General features: G+C 35.8%; 1 protein-coding gene across 1 annotated transcript; it reads right to left on the bottom strand.

The window, feature by feature from the left end:
- Positions 1–14,798: 14,798 nt before the first annotated feature.
- LOC116588322 (ATP-dependent RNA helicase DDX18) lies at positions 14,799–18,362 on the bottom strand. Its single transcript, XM_032339232.1, has one exon. The coding sequence runs from the start codon at positions 18,277–18,279 to the stop codon at positions 16,270–16,272; it is 2,010 nt and encodes a 669-aa protein (XP_032195123.1). The 5' UTR covers positions 18,280–18,362; the 3' UTR covers positions 14,799–16,269.
- Between the last annotated feature and the right edge of the window lie 6,305 nt (positions 18,363–24,667).

The raw sequence follows: 24,667 nt of genomic DNA on the forward strand, positions 1-24,667 counted from the left end.
TACATTTCCTTGGCAGTAAGCCAACACTTTAGTTAGTTGGAATTCTTTACCTGGCCATCCCTAAAGGGTCTGAAACCTTGGTAGTCATTTGAGGTTACTGTATTTTCAAACTGATTTTTTAAAAATATTTATTTATTTTTGAGAGAGAGAGAGAGAGAAAGAGGGAGGGAGAGGAGGCAGAGAGAGAGAGAGACTTAAAGTAAACTCCCCACTGAGTGAGGAGCTGGATGCAGGGCTTGATTCTACAATCCAAGGGATCAAGATCTAAGCCAAAACCAAGAGTCAGATGCTTAACTGACTAAGCCACCCAGGCATCCCCCTCATTGATTTTTATTAGTGTATATGGCACCCCAGAGGATTCCCTGGGTTCCAGACATTTTCCTCCCTATCCAGTTGTGTAGCAACTGGATACATGATTTCCCCTGGTAACTTGCACCAAACACCTCAGCCAATATTGTAATTCCCTAAAGTAGTCAGGTATCAGTCCCAACTTAAATTTAAATGGAATCATTGTATATTCCTGGTGGAAGGCTTTTTTTGTTTTTTGTTTTGTTTTGTTTTGTTTTTAATCGTGGAAACTGCGATGTCTAAATTAGCAAAGTTCAAAGTTGCGGGGATGCAGTAAAAGTTCCATAAGTAGGTTAGTAATTGTAATAGTAAAAGGAGTCACTCCCATTTTCACCCTGGGGAAGGAGTAAAGCAGTTCACTTTTGATCAATTTCTCTGTTGATTACAGGAATCAAAGGGGAATACCTTGGGGGAAAGACAGAGAGGCAATTACAAACAACCTGATTACTGGTTCTCCTAGTAAATAAGCTATGATATTGGCTAGGAAGAGAATCTTTATCTGAGGGATATTTTTACCAGGATACCCTTATGTCTGGTTTAGAATTGTTTATGGTACACCACGTTATGAACTCATGAGTCATGGATTGGCTGAAAACGACACAAGCTTTACTACAATGTGCAGAGGAAAATGGAGATATTACATACCCTAAACCCTCTCTGCTGTGTTATAATGAACTGCTAACCTCATTGGAAACATCATCTACTTCTCTAGGCCAGAGTTGGAAACATCATCTACTTCTCTAGGCCAGAGTATACCTAATGCTAGAAAGAATGACCTGGAGAAACCACACAGGCTATAACAAACTTCTGCAACACCTGTGACTTTTGATTGCTTATACCCTTAAAATTATCAGTAAAGCATGTTCTGGGTAAGATCTCTGATTAGTGTTTAAGTCCAATTTGATATTTCAATCCTTTATGTTCACTCTCCTTGATTCTTGAACCCATATATTACAGCCAGGGGAGAAATAGCACCATATGTTTGTCATTAATTCAAAGATTATCTACAACCAACTCAGAGATCTACATAAATTTGTTTACAAGGTGAAAAGTTATTTATAGACTTTTTCTACATGAAATTGGATTAAATTTATAACATATTAAACTGGAAGATACTGGATAAGCTAGTAAAACTTAATTCTCATCCTACTTAGCTGAAATCAATATTAAAAAAAATATGAGAGCAAAATATGTCTTCTGACCAGGGACTGATAGCAAGTGCTATGCCCTAGGACTTGACTCTGCTCAAAACCTCTGGGGTTATATTATACCAGCCTTCTAAAAATGAAGACCCTGGGATTACTGAAGCAAAACCAAATGGCAGGTATATAGATTTTGATAAATGGTCACCTGTCACCCACCAATTCTTTCCAGGAGCAATACATGGGTTAGGTCAAGAGTCTGTTGATATGTTCAAGTATCCATCAGGATAAAACCTGTTTCTTGTTAATGAATGGATGGCTCATTGGAATAATGAATAAATAAATAAATAATTTAGTAATCATATCATATATGAACATGAAGAACTATTGTTTAATCAGATCCAGTGATTCTTTAAGAAATAATTAGTTAGGGTTCCACTGAGAAATATTCACAGACAAAAAATGTTCTTAGTTCTGTATTTCGTCAACGACAGTAATATGTATCAAAACTGACTGTTTTTCTCAGGCAGGAGGTTTTCCCTATACTACACATATCTGAATGGGAGAAAGGTAGAGAAAAATCGTGTTCTAGAAAGTGATGTAGAAGGACAGAAAGATTTGTCAAATTGAAGTTGATGCTGTTCGTAGACACTGAATAATTAGCTATCTCAGTACTAATGTTCAGGGATCCATGTGTAGAAAATGAATCAATAGTTCTTATATTGTCACTGAGTCTATTGTCAAACCTATTGCTAGGAAGTAAAATTCTCTATAATATAAAGAAGAAAACATGACAGGATCTGAGTCTGTCTTAGTCCAAGTTTAGGACAAGATAGAAACTCTCGTGCTTCAAAGAAAGAATATGTTTAGTCAGGAAATTAGGTACCTAAACATAGTTGGAAGAGCCCAAGGAGCAAATTCTAGGCTAGATCTGTTGAATGACTACCAGAACAATATGGAATTGATGTCCCAAAGTCACCACAACACCAAATGACCCACAATTTCAGAGCCCACAATATTAACCATGAACACTTATACGGAGAAGAAAAAAAATGAAACTTGAAACTAGGCTCCAGAGTTTAGAGGTGCAAGCAAGGACCCTTATCACTGCTACCATAGCCTCAAGAAATCTGGATGCAGACAATGTTGTTTACATTCACCCCAGGTTTCGAGGGACTTTCAGATAGCAGTACAGACAAGGACATTGGGCATATGCTCTCCATCTCATGTCTGCCTTCCAAATACCATGAATGCGTCTAAAATTCAGAAACCAATGCACAAAAAGAAACCTAGTTGCAGGGGTAGGGGGGAAGTTGGCAAGGTAGTTTCCAGCTTTCTAACTTTTCCAACTAATAGAACACAGAATGATGGCTGAGTTAGACAATCCAAAGTGACCAAAAAATAAGCTACAGTGCTAGGAATTTAGTGTACAAAAGAAATAAAAATAAGTACCTCATCTAGGTACTTATTAATTTTAAGAAAATTAATAACTGTTATCATGTATCTGATAATCTAACTTACAGGTTCACAGGCAGCATCACTGCCTCTCAGCCTCAATAAACAGATACACAGAAAACAAAACCAGAATAAACAGAAAACAGTAGATCAACTTTTTCATCTACCTGAACATCCCGTCACACTGCTTACCCTGCAAGAAGTTCATCTTCATCATGGCAGATTAAAAAGACTTAACTAAATTATATGATATGATTTAGCACCTTTCATAATACTTCTCTACTAACCAATGTCATAGTTCATGTGCTTCTAGCAAACTTATTATCTTTAGCAAGTTGTTAATATCTGCTGTTTCTATACATATGTCTTTTTCATGAGTCATACTTTTTTGTCTTTTGTTTTTTGATTAGTCTTACCGAAAATATTTTATTAGATTTTTAAAAGAATTAGCCTTAGCTTTGTTGATTTGCTTTGTTTTTCATTTATTAATTTCTTTTTTTATATTTAAGATTCCTTCTCCTTATTTTGGGGGTAGGGGATTTGCTCTATTCTTCCTTTCCTAAGTTCTTAAACTGGTTTCTTAGCCATTTTTCAGTCTCATTCTTTCCTAACAAGAAAGTAATATGATATTATTAATATAAGACTTTAATTATATAAGTTGTGCCTTTATATATGCTTTCATAAGTAGAATTTTCATTTTTTGATATTAAATATTTTTTCATTTCTCTTTTTATTAGTCCTTTATCCATGATTATTTGAATTATGCTTTTTAGATATTTGAAAATATATTTCTAAGACAATTTTTGTAATTGATTTCTAATGTATGTAATTTTTCCATTTCCATAGCTTTAAAGAATGATTGTGTATCATTGATTTAATATGATTCAATCTATCATTGTATTTTGGTCAAACAATGTGACTGTATATTACTTACATTTTTATTAGTTTTGATTACGTTATAGATTAGTATGTGGTCAATTTTTATAAAATTTTTGCAAAATTTGTAAAGCACATTTATTCTTCAGTTTTGGAGTACATGGTTCTGTATGTGTTCCTTAGATCAAAACTGTTTATGGAGCTATTTAAATAATCTTTAAATCCTTCATGTTTTATATTCTAATTTGACCTAGTTCATGGTAAGAGAAGCGTGTTACAATCTCCCACTATGATTGTACTTTCTCTTTCTCTTTGAAGTTATGTCAATTTTTGCTTTACAGATTTTACACCTGTATCATTGAGCATACATATACTAAAACTACCTTCAAGGGTGTACTGAATCTTCTTCTTCTTCTTTTTTTTTAAATTTATTTATTTTTTTCAGCGTAACAGTATTCATTGTTTTTGCACCACACCCAGTGCTCCATGCAATCCGTGCTGTCTCCAATACCCACCACCTGGTTCCCCCAACCTCCCACCCCCCGCCCCTTCAGAACCCTCAGATTGTTTTTCAGAGTCTGTAGTCTCTCATGGTTCACCTGTACTGAATCTTCTGAAAAAAATACAGTGCCCCTCTTTTTCTCTTTTAAGGTTTTTGCCTTAAAATCTATTTCATAATATATTATGAAATATATTCTAAAGTATTAGTATGATTCATAAAGTATTAGTATGATTACAACAGTTTTCTTTAGTTGATTTATATTTGATTTAGGTTTTTCCTTCCTTTTATGTTCAGCCAGTCTTTCATCTCCCTTATGTTTCAGCTGTGTCTCTTATAGAAAGTAGCTTAATTGATTTTTGACACTCAGTATCTTTTATTAGGAAAGTGGAGATCATTTATAATGATTATGATTATTTCTACATTTGTATCCCCTTCCTTTTTTTTTTTAATTTTTTATTATTTTTTTATTTATTTATTTCCAGCATAACAGTATTCATTATTTTTGCACTACACCCCGTGCTCCATGCAATCCGTGCCCTCTATAATACCCACCACCTGGTACCCCAACCTCCCACCCCCCGTCCCTTCAAAACCCTCAGATTGTTTTTCAGAGTCCATAGTCTCTCATGGTTCACCTCCCCTTCCAATTTCCCCCAACTCCCTTCTCCACTCTAAGTCCCCATGTCCTCCATGCTATTTGTTACGCTCCACAAATAAGTGAAACCATGTGATAATTGACTGTCTCTGCTTGACTTATTTCACTCAGCATAATCTCTTCCAATTTTATTTCAGTTTGTCCCATTTTCCTTTATTCTCTCACAACCTTCTTGCCTTACTTGAATTGACTTTTGCTTTCTCACATTCCATTATTCTATTTTCTGTTAGTGACCATCCAGGATATCTTTATAGACATACTGACCTCTGAATAAAGTTCGGTGATAACCAAGTGTCTCTGTCCTCTTCCAGAAAAAATACTGGCAGGTTAAAATGTCTAAACAAATATCACTATACTCCCAATTTATATGCTCTTTTATAGGATTTCAGGTCTAGCTTGATTTAAACCTTACAAACTAGATATGTGTATTATTTTATATTACTTAAGTAATGTTTACTCAGCTTGCTCACCAATTTGCATTTTATTTGCTGACATTTCCTTTTTGTATCCCAGACTTATTTTCTGTGGCCATTTTTCTTTTACCCTGTTGAGATGTCAAAGTGCTTTTAGTGACATGAACTTTGTGGGTGTTGGTAATGAATATTCTCAGTATCTGTTGTCTGATAGTCGTTTATTTCAATGTCTTTACTGAAAGATAGTCTTTCTGAATTTACATTTATGACTGATTAGTTTCTCTCAGCACATGAAAAAGTTATCACATTGTCTTTCAGCTTCCACTGTGGTTGAGACAGTAACGGTCAATATTTAGGTAATCAATATTTTTTTCTCTGGTTGTTTTTAAGATCTTCCCTTTGTCTCCTGGATTCTTTGGTCTTACTACAGCTTGTTTTGCTGTGTTTACTTTTCGTTTTGTTCCCATGGGCTCATTACCCTGCTTGGGATATGTGGACCTTTTTTGAATCTGAGAATTTGTGTCTTTAGTAAATTCTGGGTGAAAAAAATTCAGTTATTATTTCACATAATGCCAGATCTCTACCTTTTCTGATCTCTCTCTCTTTTTTTTTAGAGAGAGAGAGAGAGAGAAATCATTTGCGTGAGTGAGAGGTACAGAAGGAGAAAGAGGGGCAGAATCTTAAGCAGGGTCCATGCCCAGCAAAGAGCCCAACATAGAGTCCGTCACAGGGCTTGATCTCACAATCCTGAGATCATGACCTGGGCTGAAATCAAGAGTCAGATGCTTAACTGACTGAGCCATCCAGGAGCCCCTCTTATGATCTCCTTTTAGATATATACTGGCTGCCTGCCTCTAATATTTATGTGCCCTAGTCTCACTTCCACTTTTACCATTTCTTTCTTTTAGCTTTATTTTAAACAATTTCTTCAGCTCTATCTTTGATTTTATTAATTATATCTTTAATTCTGTAATAAGTTGCCTTTGTTTCCATTAATATACTGCTTTGATTTCTAGAAATTCTATTAATTTCTGGTCATACTTCTAGTTCTGTCTTTTATTCTCTCAACATGCTACCCTCTAATCTCTGTGGGAGTCTGACTCTGTGGCTTATGATTTCTGCTGAATCTTGTTCATGGTGGATTATTTCTTCATAGAAAAATATACCATATTTTATTTACCTTTTCTCTTTGGACGACCAGTTAATTTTTCAATTCAGCTCTCTTGGTATCTCCTTGGGCAGATGTGCTAATCTCATTTGCAGATACCCTAGAATTGTAACTGCTGTTCACAGGGTCCACATGTTCAGATCATAGTCCCTAAAATGGCTGCATCCATCTCATCCCCACTAGCAGTGTGGGATAATAGATGTTTTCCAGAAAACCTCATCAATCCTGATATTGTCAGAATTCTACATTTTTTGACAATTTTTAAGTTTGTATTGCCCTAGGTTACAACAGGATTCCACATCTTTTCAAATAGTTATGGCCATAAATTGTTATATCTTTTATCAATTTTTCTAGAAAACAGTAATGTTTGTTATTAGCTGAACTGCATATTGTTTCATAGTGAAGTTTCTTGTGTAAATATAGTTAGCATTGTTGATTGGAAAGAGATCTCTATGCCTTATGTTCCATACATAAACATAGCAATGTTGCAATGCTTTTACTTTGTACACAATCAGTAGTAAGAATTTGTTTACAAAGAAACAATCTCAACTGTGTCGCTTCCAAAATATCTACTCTTTATAACCATTCTGTTTCTGAAGTAGCACCTGGGAATAATACCACAGTAGGTGTCAAGAAAAATAATTTACACATATATGCTTCTTGAGTGTTGTGTGAAAAACAAGATTCCATATATAATAAATAAGATTTCATTTTTTAAGAGTTATATAATGGTTTGAGAAAAGAGAAATGGACTTCAGATGTTTTTAGTTTTTACCTATTTTTCTCTTTTTAGAAACAAAAGTTAATATCCTCAATTTTAGGCATCAAGGAACCATGTATTTTCCTAATGCATATTATAAGATGTTAAAGTGCAAATACCAAAACTCAAGGTATTAAGTGTCTCCAGTATTATATCAGATTCTACAAATGGATATATTTTTTTAAGATTTTTTTTATTTATTTGAGGATGAGAGAGAGTGAGAGAGAGAGAGCGTGAGAGGGGAGAAGGTCAGAGAGAGAAGCAAACTCCCCTCAGAGCTGGGAGCCCCATGCAGGATTCAATCCTGGGACTCTGGAATCATGACCTGAGCCGAAGGCAGTGGCTTAACCAACCAAGCCACCCAGGCACCCCTACAAATACTATAATTGTTTGAAAGATTTGGAGAAAGAACAAGAAACAGTCCCAAAGCAACAATTAGCTAGTCTTACATCAATTAACATAGCCACAACCTAATTAGCTCTAATGTGAACTGTCAGGACTATTATCAGGCTGATTACTGAGATATTTGATTACTCTAAATGCCCGCATACTTTCAATGATTTACACAGTCACTTTGAGGAAAAATGTGCTTCAACAGAACCTAAGAATTACAAGTATTAAAAACATCAGAGAAATTATGTGAGGGCTCTCATTGCCTGACAAACTAAAATTATATATGAACAGAGTTATTCACTATGACATTTAGTAAAACTAAAGGCTTTTATTAGCTATATTCAGTTTGAATTCATTTCTGTAACCAACAAATAAACATTAACAAATTTATTAATCAAGGGCCTTTTTACAGGTCTGCTTTTAAGGGTAATTTTTTGTTAGCTTAAATGAAACTGATTTGACTACTACTGTTATTATGCTAATATATTTAGTAGGGCTGGAAATGTGTCAGATATATTAGAAACATTCAATTTTGTAGATGCTCTTGAAATTCAAAAACATTAGTGCTTATTGATAAGCAATAATAGTTACAATAAACAAAGGAGACTCCGTTCAAAAATAAATTATTACACTTGATGAATAGGTAAAATCAAATTTCTAATGAATTTTTTTAAAAGTTGTTAACCCCTGTATGCTCCCTAGTCATAGTTATTGAATTCCCATTTATTTGATTAGTTACAGAAAATCCACAGATGTTTTGGTGAATGTAAATAACCTACTAAACTGACACAAAGCAAATACCTGTGTCCAAAAGCTGTGTTGCTGAAGATGGCATTCAGGAAACACTGTTGCTAGGTAACCGATTGCCCTCCTGCCTGCAGTCAGCCATTTTGAAAGTCTGTGTGAGACTATGTAAAAGTATGTCAAGAATATAAAATATATAACCAATATTCAGTCATTCTACAAAAATGAAACCATTACATGATAAACAGCTGAATCAAGAAGACAGACTACATTTGCAGATTACTTTACAATTTAAGAAGCATTTCTAAACAATCTCTGATTTGATCCTTATAACATCAGACAACAAGGTGGATGTTTATTTGTATCCTACAAATGAAGAGTCTGGTCCAGAGAAGTCACGCACTTATAAGACCGTAGGCACATAATTCAACCTCAGGTCTTTGGTACCTAAGTCCAGTTCTTTCTTTCTAGTATTCATTTCTCAAGCATATTATTTTTATGTAAGACAAGTAGATATTTCAAAATGGCAGTTCCATCATCACTGGCAAGTCCAGTTTGACATGGAAAGAGACTAGAAAAGAGCCTCATCAGATGTTGCTTCAAATGTAAAAAGTAATGGGTGGACAAGAACCCAAAACATGGAAATAATCACCATATCATGGAAGTAACATGAATGGCTATCATTACTGCATCCTCACACATCCTTCAATAGCTCTATTTTGTGAACAAAGAAATTGAAGCCCATAGCAAGGAATTAGTGGTACTCTGACACTGGTAACAGTGGGGCTGAAGTTTGAACTAATATCAAAGCCAATGCTCTTTCAAAATACTACAAGGCATCACAGAACTCAATGGACACAATAAAATAGTAAGATTTCGATCTTTCCAGGAAGCAAGAAGCATATTACATGTGACCTATGCTGATACAGTACTGGCAATTAATACTCACATTATATGATCTACACAGACTTTAATGTATACTAATAGATAGTAAACAGAGATAAAATAGAATGTGCTTTATTTTTTTAACCAAATTTCTATGCATACAGTACTTCATTTAGACACCATATTAATCACTTCCATCTTCCTTAGGCAATTTTAAAATAAGGCGCAGTTACTCATGTCTCAGTTAATTGTGAAATGCTTCTCCAACATCTTCGCTTAGCCAAAGTGCAATCTCTCTGCTTCCATTCTGATGTACTGGGAAGAAATAGCTGATATTGGCCCACAGGTTTACCTAACGCCCAGATAACTAAGCTGAGTTACGCTTTGATCTTTCTAGGTTTAAGATGTCTGCCCAGGTGGACTAAAGAGAATGCAAGACTCAGAATGTTGGACACTGCTATGGAGAGAAAAAAATGAAAACTTTTAACTTCATTTACACAAATACACAGTGAACCAATAGAAGAGCAGAGTGGGTCAGAGCACATACAGGGGCATGCCAGTCCCTTGTTCCTTCCAACTCTTTGACAAGTGCCAATATCACTTAACAAACTTTTAAAATATTTTATATTTGTACTTCTGACCTTTCTTTGAGTATAGTTGACACACAATGTTACATTAATTTCAGGTGTGTGATTCAACTTGCTATATGTTATGGATAAAGAATATGTGTGTGCATGCACATGCATGTGTGTGTGTGAATAGGACTGTTACTCAGCCATAAAAAAAAGGATGAGACCTTTGCCATTCTGATAACACAGATAGACCTTGATGGTATTATGCTTAATGAAATAACTCAGACAGAGAAAGACACATACTACATGATTTCACTTATACTTCTGAACTTTTAATTCCCCAAAACTTTGGAACCATGTGACAATATGAGGTACCTCCCTTTTTCTCTTTTCTATTCACTCCCTCAAAATAGCATAACAAGGTTAGGACAGTAATTTCAGTTTAAATCTCATGAGATACAAACTATAGTGGTAAGAATTCTAAAATATGACCTCAATTTCAATTAAAAAAATTAATTTTCAATTAAAAAAAAATACCTGGGACACCTGGGTGGCTCAGTCAGTTAAGCATCTGCCATCTGCTCAGGTCATGGTCCCAGGGTTCTGGGATCAAGTCCCACATCCCGGCTCCTTGCTCAGCAGGAAGCCTACTTCTCCCTCTGCCTCACGCTCCCCTTGCTTGTACTCGCTTGCTTTCTCTCTCTGGCAAATAAGTAAGTAAAATCTCAAAAAAAAAAAAAAAATACCCAAGTGCCATTTAAGAATACAAAATGAAGAAAAAGCCAATTACAGATAACTACCTGTTACGCTTTAACAGTCTGCTAGCTAGTAGTTGCTTGAACACTTGAGCACTTGAATGTTAATCAACTACTAACTTTGTATGGCAAATTTAGACACATGTATTCAGCCATAGCTATAAATTTATATTTATAAATTGGTTTTACTGAAATTAACTTTGCTCATTTGTTTTTTGCAAATATTTTCTATATTCACATATATTCAAATATTCACATTATTCTACTAAAGTTGATGAATCTATCCTACAGTTTTGAAAGAGAACCTGGAGTTTTTTTTTTTGTTTTGTTTTTAAAGATTTTATTTATTTATTTATTTGTCAGAGAGAGAGAGGAGCGAGAGTGAGCACAAGCAGACAGAGTGGTAGGCAGAGGCAGAGGGAGAAGCAGGCTCCCGGCTGAGCAAGGAGCCCGATGCGGGACTCGATCCCAGGACGCTGGGATCATGACCTGAGCTGAAGGCAGCCGCTCAACCAGCTGAGCCACCCAGGCGTCCCGAGAACCCGGAGTTTTAAGAAAAGGCACTGGCTCTAAAAATAACTATTTTGTGGACTTTACTATGAATAGTTAATTTCATACTATACAAACAGTATTTAATTTAAACACCATGTTAATCACTTCCACCTTCCTTAGGTAATTTTAAAATAAGGCACAGATCACTAGGAGATAGGAAATATGATATATAATGTAGATTATGGTATAAATAATTTTTAATGGAATGTCTGGATGGTTCAGTCAGGTAAGCATTTGCCTTCAGCTCAGATCATGATCCCAAGGTCCCAAGAAGTCCCACATCTTGTCCCTTGGTGGGGAGCCTGCTTCTTCCTCTGCCTGCTTCTCCCCCTGCTTGTGTTCTTTCTCTCTGACGAATAAATAAAATCTTTTTAATAAATAAATAAATAAATAAATAAATAATGTTTGAAGAAAATGTTTTCTATGGACATCTGCTTCCCAATTTGTACGCTGAACTTTAATATTTTATAGTCATTTAGTTTCTTAAATCAATATAATTTCATGCTGAGAGGCTATTTAGTAAGAAAAAAATCATAGTAGTTCATATTTATTGGGCACCAGACACTGTCCTACGCAGTTTAAGTACACATCTTCACATTTAAATTTCAAACTGTCTCTTGCCACAGGTACTATTGTTTGTCCCTTTTGACAAGATTAAATATGATAAGTAAATAACCCAAGTTCACATTGCTAGTAAACAAAACAATCAGAACTTAAAGTCATTCCAGCTCCTGAGTCGGTGCTTTCAACCACCATGAATCGTGCTTCCCATGGAGTACTTAGAAAGATTATACAGTGAAAGAGATAATTATAAACAGTTCTATATTCCTTGTCATAATATAATATTTTCCATAAACTTCACAAAACAAAAGGTGTTTTCTTTCCTATGCTGTAACGGGCATTACAAGGTATGTAATTAGATAAATGAATACTATTCAGTGCCTGTTTATTTGAGAAAAATATATTTGCCCCGTCACAGAACACAGTTCCATTTCATTCTCAGATATTTTACATTTACCATAATAATACTCTAAACCGCAACAAGTTTAAACACACAGCAGGAAACTGCCTAGTAAAGACAAAGAAATCTGTTCTATATAGATTTAATTATAAAGGCATTTAACTTCACTGGTAGCAATCATTACATGGTATTTCACACAACATTAAATGGAGAGCCTGTTAGGAAAGATAGATTGCTTCAAAACTGAAAGCCACATACATATCACTAAATTGTTTGACATCTTACACATTTTAGATGGCTATTTCTTAAGAGTCAAAGACCAGTCCTGTTCAAATGCCTCAGTTTGACCTCAAATTCTCTTTGAAAGTAAGTTGGATAAATCATATACTCCCAAATTAAATGCTTATATTGTACCAAGTTAAATATGTACCAGAAAGTATAATATTCAATGATAGAGAATTAATAATATACATTACTAAAAATGACTACTTGCATCTCTAATAGATCATGTTATGCTCTATCTACTCACTCACTTCATTGAAAGCAGTACTTCAACTTAATTTATATAACTATTTCAAAAGAAATGCCATTTAAACTTCATAATACACATTCTGCATCACACTGTTTTAATCACATTAATGGTAGGATACAAGTCCTCAGGGGTGTACTTATAGAAGAAATAAGACCGTGCAATCAGTGCATCAAGGTTTTATCATTGAAAATGACTTTAAGACATGCAAAGGTGTTTTAGAAATGTGATCAAGAATTGGAATTGAACCAAGTTTCTTAAAAGATAGCTCAGTGTCAAACCATGATGACCAAATACAACATGAAGATCAGAAATTAAGAAACAGGACAATGAACCGAAAGTCAAAGCAAGAGTGTTAAGCGGAAACATTCTGAGAAATAAATGGGGCATCTGCCACTCACCAACGCTGGTCAGTAGATTCAAGATTCAAAAACATGTAGTGCTGACTTCATTAAACAGATGACAGAATATGAATTGGTGATATTTTACTGTATTAAAGTCTTCAAGCTTACATTGACAATAGCTCACCATATTTATCAATACCAGTAAAAAGTGAAATACCTAGCAAACTTCTTAATTACTGGTTAGAAATAAAATATCAGCACCAAATGAAATGCATGCAATAGTCACACTATGTTCAAAAACGTTGGATTTTGTAATGGGGGATAGGGAGAATACCTTTTTCAGAGACTCTGGCCCAGTAATAAAAATGGGAGATGGGGGACGCCTGGGTGACTCAGCTGGTTAAGCGGCTGCCTTCGGCTCAGGTCATGATCCCAGCATCCTGGGATCGAGTCCCACATCGGGCTCCTTGCTCAGCAGGGAGCCTGCTTCTCCCTCTGCCTCTGCCTACCACTCTGTCTGCTTGTGCTCACTCTCACTCCTCTCTCTCTCTGACAAATAAATAAATAAAATCTTTAAAAAAAAATGGGAGATGGGAAATGGAAATGAGAAGGGAGAAGGGAGAAAGCTGAAGAGAGAAGCGTGACTTTAATAGATTTGTCTTCTATAATTTTTTTCTTTACTATATTTCAGATTGTTTGACATTAGTTATTTTTAAAGATTTTGCATGAATTTACTTTTTTCATGTTTAATGATGTGAAACTGCTCAGGGTAGGTATAAATTAGACATATAGCATATTTATCCGTGAGAGGATAAATATCTTTATTCTCTCACTGGTTAAATTACAAGCTATTAAATAATGAAATTCCATTTTCTACCACTTAACTTTTAAAAATGAAGAACTATCATCTTTTCACATCCCTCTTCTAAAGGATCCATTAATTAACTTGGAATTTTATAATCAATAGTGAATATGACATTAGAAAAATCAAAATGATTTTAATTGTGCTAATTGCTCACCAACACTCATCTGGGTATATTTGAGGAAACAAAGGTGACACTTTCATCATTAATAAATACATTAGGATATATGAATAACCAAACCCACAGGAAGTATTTTTCTCACTAATTTGTGATACATCTTTCACTGAAATAATAAGAAAGCAGATAGCAGTCACTCTAGCTCAATGGCACTTTGCCATTTGGGTCTTAAGATTGGTGAAAGCTATGAGCTTTCTCTCCAGAAATACGCAGTTAAACATAAAAACCTTTTATAAATCATTTTGGGTAATGAAACTGGTGGCAACAGTGGAGTCAGAAACCCAACTCTAGCACTGGCTCTCATCTGCTTTCCTATTCTTTCCTCAAATAGCTTCACAAAGACTTATTTCTATGAACACTGTAGTTCTCTGGCTATAACATGCAAATATTACTATTTTCTCTTTTTTTTAATGAATTGTTGGACAACATTCAACAAATATCCCTTGACATTGTCTTTTTTTTTTTTTTTTTTTTTTTTTTTTTTTTTTTTTTTTTTTAAATGGATGTAATTATTTAATGACACAGGAAAATAACATGTTATGAAACAAGCTGGTTACAAGCAGGGAGTAAAGGATGACTTTACTTCTGATAGAAAATTTAAAAGTACGTATATAAAACCTCTGATGGCTATGTATGAAAATACTGAGTTTTCATTCTTGTTCTGTGATTAAAGAGTCTTCCCTTTGTTTTTGTGTGTTTTTTTGAGACATGATTATTTCTTTAAAAAAAAAAAAGTTACTAAATGTCTTAGGTGAAGCATTCTTAAATGCCATGAGTCTAACAGTCAAGGCCTGAATCTGAGGTCAGGTCCGGCCAGGGGACAACGGTCGAACCCAGACACAGAGGATCACTTTTTTTTTTAAAATTACTGGGATGCTATTTGTATTAAGGTGTTTCCACCACATTTGATGTTCTCAGTGTATTTGTACTTAACAGGAGACTATGAATATTAACTAGCACAACAGCAAAACAATGCCAACAACTTTGGTTTCAAACTGATCAAAATGTAATAACCATTTTATAGTTATAAAATGTACTGGAAATAGAACAAGACATACTAAATACTCTGGAAGTCAAGAGTTCTACAACAAAAACCCCATATGATGAAACCCCCATCTTTGCTGCTCTTTTTGACCGTTGTTCATTTCCAATTTCATCATAAACCTACTTTCCATTTCACAAAACTAGAAAGGGCAATTTTTCCTCAAAAAATGTTCTGCCTCCCTGAATACTCTGCAGAGTTAGAAGGGTTCAACAAAATCCAAACCACTTGGAACAAAGTTGAATGAGCAGTATCATCATTATGTGCCTTTTGCAAAAAGATATTTGCTAAGTTATTAAAGGGAGAATAACAGATGATTACACATATATTGGTGTAAATGAGGCTCAAAAATCTCAGGTTCCCACTGTTTCCAACAAATGTTAGAGGACTGCGAAGGGTGCTTTATTCAAATAACAATGACAAATAACCTACACTGTGGGCTCTTAAAAAAAAAATTAGGAAAGGTTCACCGCTTTAAAATCTGGAGTATACAAAAACCCAACGCCACCTTTAATGTAACATGCTTCCTAGCCACAGTAGCATTTTCAGGGGAGGTCAAGAACTATGGTTAAGGTCCAAGAAACAACCAAAACAACAACAAAAAAACCCAAAAACAAAAACAAAAAAACTGAGATAATTTTCTGCATCACCACCCCAGTGTACCAGGTCACTGCCTCCGAAGGTAGGCTGAACTGGGTAATGGACATTAAGGAGGGCACGAGATGTAATGAGCACTGGGTATACAGAAGACTGATGAATCACCTAACTCCACCTCTGAAACCAGTAATATATTTTATGTTAATTACTTGATTTTAAATAAAAAAATAAAAAATACCCTGCCCCCCAAAACAATGACAAATTTGGAGGCAAAAGATCTAAAATTCTCTGCTGCCCAACAAAATCCAAAAGATCCCTTGTTTTGCTCTTGAACAACCTAGAAAAATTGAACTCTGTTTTACATCCCCAAATAAGAGCGGTATCTCCCGGAAGTATCAGTGCCTGGAGCTTGAAACCGTCAATTCATACTCTTGTTCCATCAGTCCCAATCCTGAAGCTACAATTCCTTTGTTAGAGAAAGGGGAAAAAAATCCATTTCAGGAAAAAGCTACTCGAGACAAAAGGAAGGTGTGTCTTCAGTGGGAGAACTGCCGGCTGTCAGAGGACTTCTTGCTAATGTGTTTGAAGATTTTGGACTTCTCGACTTTTTTGGCTTTCTGGTAGCCGAAGCCACCACCGCCTCCTCTCTTTTTAAGCTTGCCGTCATTGCTGTTCACGTTCAGATCAACAAAAGGAGGCACCTTGAAACCAAAAGAAAGAGCAACCTGAGGCAAATTTAAGTTATTAACATTGAAGATCTGTTTCAGAGAGTGGGAATCATATGCTCGAATGTAGGACTTATATGCTTCCTGGGCTGACTTATGAAGAAAGTAGTTCTTTTCAATCAATTTTTCAAGCTGAGACTGAATGTCAGAAATTTTGGACCAGGAAAACTGAAATTCACTTAATGGAACCTTGGATTGCTTCAAGTAACGAAGGAAACCCAATTCTTCAGGGCGTAAAATGAGCAAGGCATGCCCTCTCCCATTTAGGCCTCTGGCTGTTCTTCCTACACGATGAATATATTCCTTGGGATCATCTGGAGGGTCATACTGAACAATCCAGTCGACTTCAGGAATATCCAGCCCTCTCGCTGCCACGTCAGTACATAACAATATCCCTGAATCTGCGTTGCAAAACTGGAAGAATGTGGTTGTACGCTTATTTTGCTTCTGCCTTCCATGAATGGCCAAGACAGGCAAATCGATGTAGTTCAGCAACTCATAGTGGTATTTCACGGACTTACAGGATGAAAAGAAGACCATCAGTTTCTTCTTCCGGTTCTTCTTAAGGAATGTAAAGAGTAGGAGGAATCTCTTTTCCGAGGGACAAACAACATAGCCCTGCTCAAGACCATCCACTGTTGCATTAGCTTTATCGTCATCAACACCAACATACAATGGCTCCTTTTTCAAAGAAATCCTTGCCAAGTCCTCAACTTTTCGAGTTTGTGTGGCAGAAAAGAGCATGGTTTGCCTGCGTGTTGGCAGAAGTTTAATAATTTGTTTTAATTCCTCTTCAAACCCAACATCCAAGATACGATCAGCCTCGTCAATAACCAGACACTGCAGATTTTTATACATAAACCCTGGGGTATTCTGCATGTGGTCTAGGAGGCGGCCTGGGGTGGCCACGATGATGTTGATCCCATTACCGAGTTTCTGTGCTTCAGCCGACCTGTTGCTGCCACCCATTATCAAGCCGTATGTGTGAACATGGTACGTCATTAGCTCCTTAAGAACACCGAAAGTCTGCATGGCCAGTTCCCTAGTAGGTGAGAGGATAAGAACTCCCGTTCCATTCCTAGGCATGAACTTTAACTTGACAATGAGTTCGACTGCAGGGATGAGAAACGCCAGCGTTTTGCCACTGCCTGTTTTTGCAGCTGCTAGAAGATCCCTGCCTTCCAGAAGTGGTCTGATACTTTTATGCTGAATTTCAGTCATGTTTGTAAAACCCATTTCTTTTATTGCCCTGAGAGTGTTCTCATTGACAAGATCAGTAAGAGAAGCAAATGAAGTATCCTCAAAAGCGCCTGTCAGTCCTAGGGGTAGGCTGGGCACTTCATTGTCCTCTTCCTGATCATCTGGCTTCTCCACACTGTTTTCTGTTCCTTCAGGAGCTTGGGCCCCTTCTTCAGAGTCCCCTTTGTCTTCAGTTTTCACTTTTTTGGTATCAGGCCCAGCATCATCCACCATTTTTCTCTTTTTCTTTTTCTTCTTTTTCGGTTCTGAACTGGGAGGGTGTGTTGCTGCTTCTCCATTGATTTTTATGGTAGATTTCTTTTTTTTTTTTTTAACTTGTACAGTTTCCACTGTTTCTTTGGTTCTCTCTCCATTCTGGGCTTCTGAGGAGCCCACATTCACAGACTGTTTCAGGGATTTTTTAACCTTCCCACTTCCCACTGGTTCTTCAGACATATCCACATTTTGCGTTTCTGATACGCTCACATCCGAGACTCCCTGAAGCTTTAAGTTTCGCTGGCGCAATTTGAGGTTCCGTTTCTCGATCTTCTTGCGCAGGAGTTTCATGGGTAGATGGGACATGTTGTCGGTAAAGCGCCTCCGCGGCGGCGCCACAACTTGGCTACCGGGTTGACGTTACTTCCTCCCGGTCGCACGTGCGTACCCCGGACCGACATTGTCTTTAAAATGGATTATCAATCTATTCCAGTTGATAAACATGTCCCTAATAAACTGGGTATTTCAGTATCAGTAAATAAGCAAAAGAAAATGTGTCACATTCACATGTCACCAGTTGCATGTCAATTTCAAAATAAACAATGATGCAATTAAAAGTGCACTCACACTTTACTAGCTCTTTTAAGTTTTATATAGTTACCCTGTGAGACGATTTTTGGAAATGAAGTCAATTTTAAACAAAGATAACATACTTAAAATATGTCTGATGTATAGTCTGTACTCAGCAAATATTTGTAGAATAAATGAATTTAATATTGCTCTTGGTTTCTTCATTCTGAAGGGGGGGATGTGTGTCTAAGTGTGTTTAAGGGTAACCTGTATAACATTTCACTTGTTTTCCTTTCAGTAATCTTGTTCACATTTAATCTTTTTACATATCTTACCATAGTAATGAGAGATCTATCTATCTATATGGTATCAAGACACTTTAAAGTATGCAAAATATATTAGTTTTTCAACTAGGAGAGATAAACACGTGAGTCTGCAGATCTATATAACAACGTTTATATATTCTTTCCATTTAAACAGCTGATACTGTGAATAATCTAACCTTTTCTCAGTGATTCATGTTCAACCTTTAGCAATATCAATAAATGCAAGATTTCAAGCCCAAGAGGCATGCCCTCAAGGGTTCTCAAGTTGGCTATGATAGATCGTTTTTTATATTAAACAACCAAAAAAACTTTTTAAATTATTTTGTCTCAATTTTATGGGGTATTTTTTTTTTCCTGTTCTCTTTCTCATATTGATAGGCAAATATTCCAACTTTGGATTTGTTTTTGTCTACACTTACCACCAGCCTACTTTACCTTTCTAAACTGCTGTGTATGGTCTGCTTTCAATTAGTACACAGAATATTTACGTGCAAAATTAGAATACTTAGATTTTGAGTGAAGTCCTGTGAATGAAATACTTGGCTTTGTACTATTATTTTTAAAAACTGCTATTGTTCTGTATTATTTGGAGTTGCCAGATACATAAATCCATGTGTCATATTTTACTACTATAAACACAGTCAACATTAAGAAAGACCCATTCTTCTCTTTGGGTAAGTGTATTATGTTCAAAGTTTATCTCTGTGCTGGTCATTTGCTTGTTGCTTGTTGCTTTCCGACCCATTCCCACTTCCTCCTCTGGTCCGTTGACCAGGGCACTGGAAGATGGGTTGAAAGGGGAAAACTGAGGTTTTCCTCATGCCTCCCACAAATCTGCTTTAACTGGCATCTTTTCAGATTGAAGATCCATTCCTTCCATGGGTCTGGCTCGTCCTAGCTTCTGGGGTCTGGTAGCACCATCTCTTCTCTGTATTTCCTAGAGCTAAGGATATTACCAGTGGTATTAGTGTCCTTTTATTTCTAATCCCTCACCATCCTATTTGGTTCCCAACTCTTCCATTATCTGTGTAAATACTTCTCTGCATAAATACTTCCCTTGGCTGCAACAATCCATCTGCCTGCCGAGCTCCTTCTTTGTCAGCTCCATGACAAAATCACAACTTTAGTGTCCACAGCACATATTAATTTTCAGGGAGTAAAGGTCTTTAACATACCTATAGTTAACTACAATAAAAAGTCCCAGCTTATTGTAACAATCTTAAAGTCAAGATACAGTGTCAGATCTTAGTGCAAAAGTGAGTGATTGTAATTAATTGTAATTAATTGTAATTAATTAATTAATTGAATTAATTCTACAAAACAGGCTTGGTTTATAATGATTCTACTCAAAAACTAATTTTTTAATTAAATATTTCATAAAAAATAAAATACCACACATCCATGTGTAACAATGTGAATTAACACCAGATAGCCTTTACACTGTTTATAAGCAAGTATAAGTAGAATCATAAATTTTTTTTTTTAAAGATTTTATTTATTGGTCAGGGAGAGAGAGAAACAGAGCGCAAGCAGGGGGAGCTACTAGCAGAGGGAGAAGCGGACTCCCCGATGAGCAAGGAGCCTGATGCAGGACTCAGGTCCCAGGACCCAGGGATCGTGACCTGAGCTGAAGGCACACACTTAATCCACTAAGCCACCCAGGTGTCTAGCAGAATGGTAAATATTTTATTTTATTTTATTTTATTTTTATTTTATTTATTTCTTTTCAGTGTTCCAGAATTCATTGTTTATGTACCACACCCAGTGATCTTGATACACATTCATGTATTATAATTAGTTCCTAACCCTCATGTAATAATATCATGTCACAACAATTTTTTTGAAGACTATACTTTTAAGTAGGATCTTATTATTAAAATTTTTAAATACGTTTGGCTTGCAGCCTTGATCAGAATTGAATTGTATAATTAATAAGTTTTCATATATTGATATCCTCAATTGACTACTTTCAGTATTCTATAGTACTTTAAGTCAAAATAAAGCACTTGCCACATTACTGTAAAAAACCCAGTGAAAATTTTGCTAAAGAATATTTTCAACTCTAAATTGTGTTTTAACATGTGTATCTCAGGAAGATGTGGTCCATATAAACTATGGAGTATTATGCCTCCATCAGAAAGGATGAATACCCAACTTTTTTAGCAACATGGACAGGACTGAAAGAGATTATGCTGAGTGAAATAAGTCAAGCAGAGAGAGTAAATTATCATATGGTTTCACTTATTTGTGGAGCATAACAAATAGCATGGAGGACATGGGGAGATAGAGAGGAGAAGGGAGTTGGGGGAAATTGGAAGGGAAGATGAACCATGAGAGACTATGGACTCTGAAAAACAATCTGAAGGTTTTGAAGGGGTGGGGGGTGGGAGGTTGGGGGAACCAGGTGGTGGGTATTGGAGAGGGCACGGATTGCATGGAGCACTGGGTGTGGTGCAAAAACAATGAATACTGTTATGCTGAAAATAAATTAAAAAAAAAAAAGATAGGGAATAAAATATAGAGAACAACAACAACAAAAAAGTGTATCTCAGCCCAAGTGTTTTTACAGGTAGTCCTCCCTCTATTCAAAGTATCTCTCTTCAACAAGTGTTTTTATCATACTATCATGAAAATATAAGTTCCATCAAGAATCTTCCCAAAAGATTTCTAACTATAAGATTTAAGATTTCTAACTATAATTTTCGAATTTCAAAATTAAAACATTTATACAGTCTATGTTCTCACTGTATATTTGTTGAGTTCTTCCCTTGATTTTTTTAGGAGGAGATTTCAATGTCATTTTTGTACATTTAGAGTTCAATAATCAAAATTGGCTAAAAATATTCAAAAGTTGAAGACTTATTGAATATTTTTATTATTTCTAACTGACATTGAGCAAAATGCAATAAATATTGATAAGACTCATTAATAAAAGTGTTTAATGCTATTATCAGACACTTTCATCAATAAAGTATTTTATGAAGTCTCAGATATTTTTAAAATCTGATAATATATGAACACCCAAGAGAGAAAGCATGTTCTGCTTTGCTAAAATATTTTTTATAGTTCAGTTATTCTGTTTATATGTAAATTGTTTTTAAGTTTTGTCAATACAGCTGCTAATTTCATCAGTATATGATCATATTTTATTTAGACATAATTACTGATGAATTATGTGTTCAGATGAGCTAATTCCAAGTTCATTTTTGGTCTATGGATTTCTTAATTTAACAAGAACATTACTTTTATCATAATGTTGTAGCCCACCAAAATGTACATTCCAATCATTGCCACAAAAACATATACATTTATCTTTAATGTTAAACTTTTCACCAAATTCACAGCAGCAATCACAATATTGTCAAGTGTTTCATCTTCAACAGGGTGAGCTCCCAGGTATATCTGATTCCATGTCTCAGGAAAAAAAAAAAATATTAACTCTTGTTAAAATTAACTGATTTTCTTTTTGATTTCTATTTGTTTCTATAATTTTTATTCTAATGACACCGATATAAAACCAGCATCTTTTTCTTTTTTTAAGATTTTATTTATTCATCTGACAGACAGAGATCACAGGTAGGCAGAGAGGCAGGCAGAGAGAGAAGGGGAAGCAGGCTCCTCGCCGAGCAGAGAGCCCGATGCAGGGCTCAATCCCAAGACCCTGGGATCATGACCTGAGCCAAAGGCAGAGGCTCTAACCCACTGAGCCACCCAGGTGCCCCTAAAACCAGCATCTCTTAAGCATTGGTGAAGTTCTTCCTCTGATGGTGAAAACAAACACAAAAGCTGCACACATAAAAACTGGGAATAAAAAAAAGCAAACAAAAATACAACTGTTGCTCAATCTAAATGAAAAGTCATGTTTCACAGACTGATTTGTAAATGTACCTTTTGCAACTTCATGTGTTAAATTACTTCCTTTTTCTACAATTCTCTTCAAATAAGTTATAACATTTTGAGTAGGTGCAGATGCTTTATTAGTGAATCTGTGTCTTCTGATTTTTATGTGACCATAAAGCTCCACCATAAATGTAACTATTTATAGATATTATGTACAAATTACACAATCATCAACTGTCTTGAGATTTGAAAAGTCAGCTCTTAATATTTAATTAATCATGCTCTTTTATTTTTAAATGTATTGCTATCAAAGGGGATATTTTGCAAGATAAAATGTTTATCAAACAATAAAAGAAATATGTACTATATATTTGCACATTATGATAAATGACAAAACCACCACACAAGTGTACTAAAGAAGAACTTCTCTGGGTGGCTCAGTCAGTTAAGTGTCTGAGCTTCGGCTAAGGTCATAATCCCACGTGTCCTAGGATCCAGCCCAGCATCGGGCTCCCTGCTCAGTGGGGAGCCTGCTTCTCCCTCTCCCTCTGCCTGTAGTTCCCCTGCTTGTGTGCTCTCTCTCTCTCTCTCTTTCTATCAAATAAATAAATAGGATCTTAAAAAAAATAAAAACAAAGGGCTGACACTCAAGATCTATAAAGAACTCCTCAAACTCAACACACATAAAACAGAAAATCACATTAAAAAATGGGCAGAAGACATGAACAGACACTTCTCCAAGAAGACATAAAAATGGCTAACAGACACATGAAAAAAAGGTTCATCATCATTAGCCATCAGGGAGATTCAAATCAAAACCACATTCAGATACTACTTTACACCAGTTAGAATGGCCAAAATTAACAAGACAGTAAACTACATGTGTTGGAGAGGATGTGGAGAAAGGGGAACCCTCTTACACTGTTGGTGGGAATGCAAGTTGATGCAGCTATTTGGAAAACAGTGTGGAGACTCCTTAAGAAATTAAAAATAGAGCTACTCTATGACCCTGTAATTGCAGTACCGGGTATTTACCCCAAAGATACAGATGTAGTGAAAAGAAGGGCCATATGTACCCCAATGTTCATAGCAGCAATGACCACAGTCACCAAACTGTGGATGCCCTTCAACAGGTGAATGGATATGAAGATATGGTCCATATATACAATGCAATATTACTCAGCCTTCAGAAAGGATGAATACCCAACTTTTATATCAACATGGACAGGACTGGAAGAGATGATGCTGAGTGAAATAAATCAAGCAGAGAGAATCGTATGGTTTCACTCACTTGTGGAGCAAAAGGAATAACATGGAGGACAAGGAGTTGGAGAGGACAAGTGAGTTGGGGGAAACTGGAGGGGGAGACAAACCATGAGAGACTGTGGACTCTAAGAAACAAACTGAAGGTTTTGGAGGGGAGGGGTGAGGGGTTGAGTAAACCTGGTGGTGAGTATTAAGGAGGGCATGTATTGAATGGAGCACTGGGTGTGGTGCATAAACAGTCAATCTTGGAACACTGAAAAATAAAATTAAATTTAATTTAAAAAAATAACTTCTCAGTTTTTATTTTCACCAATAATATTCTGTATTGAAATATTTTTTCAATACACCTAACCTAGATTTTGCATATTCCCAGCTGTTTCTACCAACTTGAGAGCTGATGACTTCAGGCATTAAACAGGCCTCTACTCGCCATGGCACAATAGTTACTACACCAAATGGACAGCAAAGGCAGCAGAAAATACATTTTTCCCATCACCTCCTGAGATCATCTTGGGTATATAACTAACCTTTTTTTTGGTTTCCTTGTCTGTAGAAGGGAAGTTCTCTCTTGCGCCAGAATGCATTAAGGGTTGATCAGATGAATGCCAAGACTAAGGGACCATACACACTCAAGAACTGTCCAATGGAGAAAGGACGCTAATATTCAGAATGGATCTATACGTACTGCAGTTATACCTAATAATACAACCAGAGCTGAATGTAGGGGAAGTTTTAAAACTCAGCTGCGGATG

This window comes from Mustela erminea, chromosome 4 (genome assembly GCF_009829155.1).
Source record: "Mustela erminea isolate mMusErm1 chromosome 4, mMusErm1.Pri, whole genome shotgun sequence".
Lineage (NCBI taxonomy): Eukaryota > Metazoa > Chordata > Mammalia > Carnivora > Mustelidae > Mustela > Mustela erminea.